Consider the following 10,285-nt stretch of genomic DNA (forward strand, 5'->3'; position numbering starts at 1 on the left):
CACATGTTTGAATAAACTCCTCCTCCTTGATCTAATGGTTGTCAGTTGAGCCAATGTTAACTCTTATGCCATGTTACATGATCATTAGCTACCTCCATTCCCCATTCCTTGATCCTCCAATAAAAGATTGAGGAAATATGTAGTTTACTCTTTCTCTCTCTCTACTAGAATCAGAGGAGCACACATTAAGGCTTTTTAAGCACTGTCTCTGAGTCTTTCTTCTTTTATTATATTCCCTCTTTCTCTATATCCCCTTCACCCATTTTCCCTCAGTTCCTAACTCTCTTTCTCAGGTGTCCACATAGGAATAGATTAATTCATGGCTACAGGCAGGCACAACTCATACCTGTCCCAAAGATTTTAGTTTTCATTAGTGGTAGAAGGTAGAAGGGGGACAGAAAATAGATATTAGTTAATTGGAAAAATAAATAAATTAAGAAAAAGATCTTTTCAACCACAGGTGTCAAATACATAGCCTGCAACATTCCCAGGTGCTGCATGAACCAGGGGAAAAGGTAATTGGAAAATAGTTAACAAAAGAAAATGACAAACAGATAATTATATGATATTTTAAAATGTGAGCTTTAGGCATCCTCATGTACAGATTGAGGCAAATAAAAAATCATCCCTCCTCTAAAGTATATGCTGTTGGTGTCTGACTTCCCCAAGATCAGTTCCCCACTTCACAATTCTATCTCTCCCCGCTGCTCTCCATTCAGAACATCCCCATAGTCTAGGAGAGGAAGTTGGGATAACCCTAAAGTTTGTAACAATAAAATTCCATGAAATAAAAGGAAACTAAGGCCAGAGATGATCTCTCTATGAACCTGCTGCCCATTAGTGTGATTATGAGACTGAAGGTTTTGTCATCGATACATAGGAAAGTCAGACCAGTGAATTAATTGGGCATCAGGAATTCTACTGTGGACCCAGTTACTGGAGGCTAAAGCCAATCATCCCTTTACGTGGATAAGAATCAGGTTTCATAGCAGCCATACTTTCATGTGACTTTTTATGCCACAAAGAGGAAAAATATAGGTGCAATGGTGAATCTCTGTGTGTGAAAGGAGACAAAGTTTACATTTTCCTTTCCATCTCCAGAATTTCCCTGCCAAAGAGGACCAAGACCAGCCCCGTTGCATGACCAGAGCTTATACTCCAACCAAGACTAGAAATATTCTGTGGTTTCACAGCACCAAGTGAAAGGGACTGAAGGAAAGAGTATGGGGCAGTCATTGAAACTGCAGTCCTAGAAGGTGGGACACAAAGAAGGTTGTATGCTACTGGGACAGAAGAGAATAATACAATATCAATAACAAGGATGATGATGACAATTCACATGTTTTTGTGCCTAACATGTAAAAAGTACTTTCCCCACATAAAATCCTATTATATACAGAGCAAATATTATGCACTTTTCCAGATGAAGAAGCTGAGGATGTGAAAGGAGGAGACACACTTACCACACAGATAATAGACAGAGGAGGAATGATTAAATCCAAGTTTCATGATTCTGAGTTCAAGGTTCCTTCTACCACAATGCAATATGCCATGGGACCACGGAGGCAGAATGTCACTTATGTCTATTTCTCTCCATGTCTATTTCTGCCAGGGAAAGAGAGAGCCCAACACAAAGTTGGGGGCCCAATCATGCTACTCACCATAGATCATAAGAGTCTTGTTTGCAGTGCGCGTCAAGCCAGTAAATGAGTTAGTTGCAATACAGGTATAGTTTCCGATATGATTCAGGGATGTAATAATAGAAAATGAGGCTGAGTTGTTGACAGATTTTCCATTCTGTAACCAAGTGAATTGTGCTGGTGGGTTAGAATCAGCAACACAGCTCAAGGTAACATTTATCCCCGTTGCAAACTGATCACTTATATGGTCAATTGTGGCAATATCTGGGCCATCTGGGGGAAAAAGAAGGATTCCATATTTAGATTATGGCAGAAAAGAAGGGCATCTCCTAGTCTGTAACCCATCACCAGGGACCACTGTGATGCTCCTTTGAGCTGGGAAATACACAGCTCCTCCTCTACTTTTACAGTTTGGATCTGAACTTGGAAGATCTTAGGGCTTTCTCCAGTTCAGCACCCTGGATGGCCACCCTCCACCAGAACACATGACAAGGCCAATCTGGGCTCCCTAAAGATGAAGGGGTTTGGGAACCTCAGAGCCTAGCTCTTTAGTTCTCAGAGAAGGGACTGAATTAGCCTGGCCTCTGGGAACACACCACCAGGCTATAAGCAGGCACCATATAGGAAGAAGCAATATACTTACAGGCAACATCCAGTGTGAATGGATGACTCCTATTGCTATAAAATGGATTCTGGATTTCACACTCATATGGCCCTTTGTTATCTCTTCTTGTGAGCCTGCTGAGAGTGAGTGTCCTCTTATCTGGCAACAGCTGTATCCTGCTACCAGCTGGGGCAACTCCGTTTATGAACCACTGGTAAGCGTGAATTTGGCCTGTAGCCTGGCATGTCAATGAGAAGTCCTTGGTCTCCACTGCAGTAATGTTGGAGGTGACAATGGTCGGTTTGGACACTGGCGCTGCGCAGAGAATAGACAGAAAATGACTGTGTTGGTTCTTTTTCTTACCTTATAACCAAATAAGTGGTTTGGAAGTGGCCTGTCTAAGACCTTGGCAGGCTGGAGGCCAGACACCAAGAACCTGTGATTTCAATAGCAAAGCTCCCCCCTTTCTCTGGTGCAGATCTCATCTCCTCCAGGCCTTAGGAAAAGTTCAGCTTCAGTTCCTGTGACTGACAAAGACATTCAGATGGAGTCCAAGCCCCGGGTGCTCAGTCTTTCTGGGCTGAGGCAAGCAGGACTGGGGATGACAGACCCCTTCATCCAGCACCTGGGCTTGGATTTGAGGCCTTTATAGCTTGGCAGAACCACCAAGAGTTTATGATTCCTTGGCCTGGGCTTTCGGAAGCCAGTGTTCCTTACCTTGACAGCTTGATAAGGATATTGGGAGAGGTTGGTGTGGATAGACCAGGGACAGGCCACAGGGAGACTGTGCTCAGAAAGGGAAACATTACTTTAATTCTGAAGAGGAAAGAAAAGGAAAGGCAGAGAGTGGAAATAGATCAGTTAGTATCAGGGAACAAAAGGAAGAGCCTCAGGTTTGGAGTCAGGTCAGACCTGGTTCAAGTCTGGAGATTTCAAACCCACAATAACATCTCTGGTGCCTAGGACATGATTTGTCCACAGGAAGTAGTGCCTACCCTTTACAGAAGATTCTGGAATTCCCTGCTTTGGCCTCTCCCTTTTCCTTAGGTGTTTCCTACCCTATAAGATAAGAATGAGAATGTTGAAGGTGATCTTCAAGCTCAGATATGGTTTTATGGTGGGAATCTAAACTAATGGGGAATAATTTTCCCAGAGTCTTCATGGCCCACGGAGAGCCCTTTCCTTATCTCTAGTTGGAAGTAAGGCCTTGCCACTGAGAGAGATATGTATGCCAGAGCAATCTCTGGGGCACATGCATGAGGATCGTCAGGCCTCTGTCCTGGGTCATCCATGGCCAGCTGTCTTAAAAATAATTTCTAAATTGATAGTCATAAGTTAGAAATATTTCAGCTTCCTTGACCTTTCTCCTTGTTATTTTGGTAGAGCTTGCACTCCATCCCTGGGTCTCCATTGGGAAGTTTAATGTGAGGAAGAGTGAGCCTCCCATTTGTATCCAGTAAAGCCAAGTGACACTGGCCAGGACAGTGACAAATATGAGGTCAGCTAGCTACCTTTTGTAGTGGGGGGAGAATATGAAGGAACAGTGAGCATTCTCCTGCCATGAAGGCCATGGTAGGACTTTTTGGAAGGTGTTTTGGCAGCATCAATGGATACAGTTACTGACATGACATAGTGAATAGTGGTAGCCTAAGAGGGAGAAAGACCTATGTTCAAATTCTGTCTCAAAATGTTACTGGCTGTGTGTCTTACTAGCAAGTCCCTATCTGTGTCTCAGTCTCCTGATCTGTTAAATGGGTAAAATAATCTCTCAGTCCAAGTGTTATTGGACCAAAAGAGAACATATATAGAAGTTCTGTATAAATCCTGAAAATAGCCCAAACAACGGTTCAGAGGAAGGAAAGTACAGAGTGTGAGTCTGAGTACCAAATGTAGACTCATGCTGTCTGAGCACACAATGCATGGCCAGAAGTATCTGAAAGGCCTGATGCCCTTTTGTGAATGGCTAAGGTTTAATGACAGACCAAGAACACTCAAGGATAGTCTGTAGGCAATAGAGAGTCATGAGCAGAGAAGAGACTAGAGCACACACATATTTAATTGAAGGACCAATTGAGGGCACTAGAGATGCTTAGCCCAAAGAAGAGAAGACTTGAGTGGGAGAGGAGACGTGTCTCCATGGACTGGTAGAGTTATAATGGGTTCTGTGCCCCTGCCAGGGGATGTTCAGTGGCTTACATTGATCAGGTGGGGACTATTTTCCTTTCTCCTTAAAGCAACATTCAGGTACCCTTTTATCTCTTGTCTATCACAGAACAACCCTTTTTTTAACCCTTACCTTCTGCATTAGAATCAATACTATGTATTGTTTCCAGAGCAAAAGGGCCAGGCAATGGGGGTTAAGTAACTAGCTCAAGGTTACAGAGCCAAACAGGATCCAGTTTTAATGGACTTGACTCCCTGATCATTTCTCTTCCAAAAATGATTTGGGATGCCTTGGGGAACTAACTGAGCAGGATTCCTGGCCTGACTCTGCAATAGTGCTGAGACCCATAAACAGGTCCACATCCAACACAATCCCTTCATGGGTGAGGATGGACTCCAACATTTGCCCCTCTATGATCAGATGCAAATCAGCCTGGCTCAATCATCCCTGGCCTCAGATATTCCTCTCTTGCTATTGGTCTCCTTCTGTCCACTAGGTGGAACTACCAGGTGTGACAAGGAAATCACTTTTAAAACACTGATATATATTAATTTAAGGTCGCCAAGGAATTCAGCTATGTAATTCCTTAATGAAAACTCGTCAGTTGTCAACCTTTTATGGAGTTTTAATTACAAACAGGAGGAAGAAAGGAATTAGAGATAGAGAGATAGAGGGAGAGAGAAAGGGGAGAGAAGGGAATAGGGCTTGAATACCCCTTCTGTTTAGGCTGGGCCAAAAGGCCCAAGCCCTTAGATAGCTGGGGCAATGAAAGGAGATCAGTCCCTATTACTCACGTGACCAAATATGGAGAAACAGTCTCCCGGGCCCACACCTTCAGCTTCCTTCAGCTCAAGCTTCTCAGAGCACACAGCAACCACTCAGACAAACTCCTCAATCACCCCCAGTCTTCAGACCCTCCTATCCTTCAGGAAAACCCTCCAAGTTCCCTCCCCTCAGTCCTCACATCTCCCAATCACCTGTCCATCAATTTCCCTTTGCCAATGGAGGCTCTAGCTTAACCCAGGACCACCCAGAGGTCTCTGGCCTTTGCACATGTCTGTTGAAGGTCATATTTTCAAATAATTAAATCTTTGATCCTTTGCTACAGCCCTTTCTAAATCCTGTTAACCTGAGGAGGATAGAGATTGGAATAATTAAATTTTGATCTAGGCTGCAGCCCTTACTCAATCCTGTTAGGACTGAATAGGGTGGAGATTGATTCAAAGTATCTCCATTGAATCAATTCTAAAATCAATCATGACTCAACGAAATTCCTGTTCTATGCTTTAAGCATAGGTCAAAGTCCTTTCCATTGTTCAGCAAAAGGTTTCTGTCCTAAAGTAATCTTAAGAAGGGAAGAGGAGGAAACTCCCATGCCAATGGGGTTCACATTCCAATAGCCAAGACCCACTATCAATAGGGAATTTTTCAAGTATGAAATTTCCCAATGGTGAAATTTCCAACATTTATAAGTCTAAGAAATTTTGAGGTTTACACAGGACAGGAAGAACTCTGGCTCATAAAAAGTTTCAGAGTAGCAGTTGACACCTAATGTGATCTAGGGCATCTTAACCTCTCTAGGGCTGTCTGTGGATACAACTGACTTCAGTTCCCTGGAAAGATCAGGAAATGTCCAATTAAACAGAAAATCCTGAAAATCCAAAGAGAATTTAATAAAATCAAAAGAAAAAATGCAGAATTAAATAAATCTAGTATCTGTTTTTTTTAAATAAAAATACAACTAAATAGATGACCCATTGGTTAATTTCATTAAAAAAGAGGAAAACATAATTACCAAAAGCAAAAATGAAAAGGATGAATGAGTTAGCAATGAAGTTGAAATTAAGGAAATTCTGAGCAATTATTTTAAGCAATTATGTACCAGCCATAACTCAGAAACAAAGAGTAATTGAAGGGTTACATCTAAAAAGCAAATCGGGAAAGGCTTTACAAAGTTATAATTGTGGATTGTCTTATGGCTCAATTAATATGGAAAGGCATAGAATATGTGGTTTCAGGTTTAGGATGGTATCCTCATGAAATCTGGGTACCCATTGCTAAAGATATACTACAGAAATATTTAGTCTTTACTATTAGCATACCCCATTACTATTACCACCTACACTCCACAAGGTTAATTTTCTTTTTTGTCCCATCATCCTGTTGTTTTTCCTAGTGTTCTAAGAGATCTTCCAGTATCAGGACCTAATGTTTATGTTGATGCGAATGCTAGTTATAAGGCAGGAGTATACAAGGAAGGTAGCTACCTGTCATTTTTACCACTCCTTTTTCTTCTACCCAACAAAATGAATTAACAGCTGTTTTGCTAGAATTTTGGTTATTTCAGGAGCCTTTCAACCTCATAATGGACTTTAAATATGTTTTTAAGTCTTTGCAAGGTGTAGAACAAGCTGTCATCAGATCTACTCAAAGCAATGTACAAATGTTATTCTGTAAATTACAAACTGTCATATGACAAAGGACACATCCAGTGTATGCCATGCATGTACGCAGTCATACCAATTTACCTGGACCTATTTTTAAAGGAAATGATATCATAGATCAAGCTTTGATTGCTCAATGTTATCTAACTGATATGCAATTAGCTGAGGAATCCATCATAGATTTCACCAAAATAGTACTGCTTTAGGCCAAATGTTGCAACTCACTAAAGATGAAGCCAGGAGTATTGTGAAAAAGTGTCCTAATTGTGTTCCAAACCATCCCCCAATGTATATTGGTGTGAATCCCAGAGGCTTAAGTAGTACAGATATACGGCAAATGGATGTGACTCACAAACCGTCCTTTGGACGACTTAAATATATCCATGTCACTGTGGATACTTATTCAGGGTTTTTATGGGCTTACTTTTCAGATGCCTGGTCCCCCCAGAACATTTAAAGCAGATAATGGACCTGCTTATACTTCCAAACAACTTTTTCTTTTTTGTAAAACTTGGGATATTCAACACCTCACAGGTATCCCATACATTCCACAAGGACAAGCTATTGTGGAGCATAGTAATCAAATACTAAAAATGTTTCTTTTAAAACAAAAAGGGGGAGACAGCACCCCACATCAACGATCGGCAATAACTGTATATACAATAAATAATTTGATCTTTACTTCCAATAATATATCCAGAGCTGAAAATGTTTTCTCTGCATTTTCTTATGAACGAAATTGAGGTACCACTACTCCTGTATTCCCTGCTACAGAAGAAAAATTTGTCATATGGAAAGATGATGATCAATCCTGGCAAGGACCTCACCCAGTGGTCCTGCAAGGCCAAGGCTTTGTTTGTGGCTCCACAGGTAAAGACAGTGTATGGCTCCCTTCCTGCTGAGTTCAAGAGACTGACTGACCATAAAGAGAAGGACAAGAAGGGGACTCCGGAAGCCTCACAAGGAGACTCGACTACGTCTCAATAAGATACTGACTCTTCTACTTCTATTCCAGAATTTAAGTACAGCTCCTGGAATAAAGAGATGGGTTTTTTGGGAACAACCACCTTGGGTAGAGTATGTCGGCATGGGACACACTTTACCGTAAGTCATCTTATATACAAAAACTAATTCTGATATTCCTCGCATTTACCATTTTGAGAGACAAGCTAAGGACAATAATCAGGCCAATAATTGTTTGTGTCTTTCAATTGGACTGGACTAGTTGAGGCACCCCCAGTGTGCCTCACACGAGACCATCCTGAATGCCTGCCCCTCAGATCTCTGCAGGCGCATTATTATGGTCATCCTGACCTGTCAGACTCTTTCTGGATAGGATCTTATCGTGTAGACAAAGGGGTAAAATATAAAGGGTACAGCCAACTGCAATATTTAGTTTGGCTAGGGGAATCTTGTGATGGTACTTGGGGACAAGAAATACCTATTTGTCCTTCTGTGATGGAATATGAACAAAGAGACACTGTTAATATGTTTCCTCCCTTGCTATTGTGTAGATCTAAAAGGGCACCATGTATTCATTGGAAAAATATGATTTGGGTATCTTGGCATAACGACACAAGGTGTATTGGAAAGAAACTGGATTCTTATAAATTTCATCATAGTTTTATAGGAGGATACAGCTTGCCTTTGTGGGTGATGCCCCCAGAGCTAATTGGTTACGTTCTGCTAATTTCATACAGATTTTGATTGATTATGGAAAGACAGCCCTGGCATTGGATAAAGTAAATATGTATCACTATGTTAATGTTTCTAATAATGGAAAAGTCCAAAAACCAGTAAATACAAGTGTTACATTAGACATTCAGACTTGCCTAACAGGGGGATATGCTTTTATACCTACAGTAAATAATCATCCTGAAGCTTTGAACATTACTGAAATAACAAGCAAAAGAGTTAGATATTTGAATATTGGAATGTAACCTGTAGCAACTGTAGGGTCAGTTACTGTGTAGGATCACAGGTGGATGGGCCTGTCTTAATCATTAAGTGACCACGCATGGCCCTTTTTGCCACTGAACATAAAGATTCATGGTATGGTAGCCCAGGGGATCAAATTCTTTATGTATTACAACAAAAAATAAGACCACAACATAAATGATGTATTACTTGTATTGCATTAGGCATAGTAGCATTAGTTTCTTCATTGGCTTCTACTATAATAGATTCTGTATCTTTAGCACAATCAGTATCTAACTTACATTCTCTTGAGAATGACGCCAATCATTTGAAAGCATTGGCTACAAATGTAACCTCAGCATTAGAAAGAGAAAAAGAAATTGATACAAGTTTTTACAAAAGTATTATGATGTTACAGAAAAATATGACTGATCTAACAAATGAAGTAGAATGTGTCATTGAAAACACACATGAAATGTGATTATAGATATACTGCATTTTGCTTACTATATAAGAGTAAATAATGACACAAAAACATTCCTATATATCCTAAAATCCTATTATATACAGAGCAAATATTATTCACTTTTCCAGATGAAGAAGCTGAGGATGTGAAAGGAGGAGACACACTTACCACACAGATAATAGACAGAGGAGGAATGATTAAATCCAAGTTTCATGATTCTGAGTAGAAGGTTCCTTCTACCACAATGCATTGTGCCATGGGACCACGGAGGCAGAATGTCACTTATGTCTATTTCTCTCCATGTCTATTTCTGCCAGGGAAAGAGAGAGCCCAACACAAAGTTGGGGGCCCAATCAAGCTACTCACCATAGATCATAAGAGTCTTGTTTGCAGTGCGCGTCAAGCCAGTAAATGAGTTAGTTGCAATACAGGTATAGTTTCCGATATGATTCAGGGATGTAATAATAGAAAATGAGGCTGAGTTGCTGACAGATTGTCCATTCTGTAACCAAGTGAATTGTGCTGGTGGGTTAGAATCAGCAACACAGCTCAAGGTAACATTTATCCCCGTTGCGAACTGATCACTTATATGGTCAATTGTGGCAATATCTGGGCCATCTGGGGGAAAAAGAAGGATTCCATATTTAGATTATGGCAGAAAAGAAGGGCATCTCCTAGTCTGTAACCCATCACCAGGGACCACTGTGATGCTCCTTTGAGCTGGGAAATTCACAGCTCCTCCTCTACTTTTACAGTTTGGATCTGAACTTGGAAGATCTTAATGCTTTCTCCAGTTCAGCACCCTGAATGGCCACCCTCCACCAGAACACATGACAAGGCCAATCTGGGCTCCCTAAAGATGAAGGGGTTTGGGAACCTCAGAGCCTAGCTCTTTAGTTCTCAGAAAAGGGACTGAATTAGCCTGGCCTCTGGGAACACACCACCAGGCTATAAGCATGCACCATATAGGAAGAAGCAATATACTTACAGGCAACATCCAGTGTGAATGGATCACTCCTATTGCTATAAAATGGATTCCGGATTTCACAC

General features: G+C 41.1%; 1 protein-coding gene across 1 annotated transcript; it reads right to left on the minus strand.

Moving 5' to 3' along the window:
• Positions 1 to 1,625: 1,625 nt before the first annotated feature.
• LOC103099928 (carcinoembryonic antigen-related cell adhesion molecule 1-like) lies at positions 1,626 to 9,863 on the minus strand. The gene is made up of 3 exons (XM_007506454.3): positions 9,602 to 9,863; positions 2,284 to 2,559; positions 1,626 to 1,913 (listed from the first exon to the last, which is right to left on the minus strand). The coding sequence occupies exons 1-3, from the start codon at positions 9,609 to 9,611 to the stop codon at positions 1,654 to 1,656; spliced, it is 546 nt and encodes a 181-aa protein (XP_007506516.3). The 5' UTR covers positions 9,612 to 9,863; the 3' UTR covers positions 1,626 to 1,653.
• Positions 9,864 to 10,285: the final 422 nt, after the last annotated feature.

The sequence above is a fragment of the Monodelphis domestica genome, chromosome 4, assembly GCF_027887165.1.
Source record: "Monodelphis domestica isolate mMonDom1 chromosome 4, mMonDom1.pri, whole genome shotgun sequence".
Lineage (NCBI taxonomy): Eukaryota > Metazoa > Chordata > Mammalia > Didelphimorphia > Didelphidae > Monodelphis > Monodelphis domestica.

Bases quoted from the DNA above. Each gene is read 5' to 3' on its own strand.
- LOC103099928 (XM_007506454.3), bottom strand. The intron at 1,914-2,283 runs GTAAGTATATTG...TTTTTCCCCCAG, and splicing joins ATTCACACTGGATGTTGCCT to ATGGCCCAGATATTGCCACA.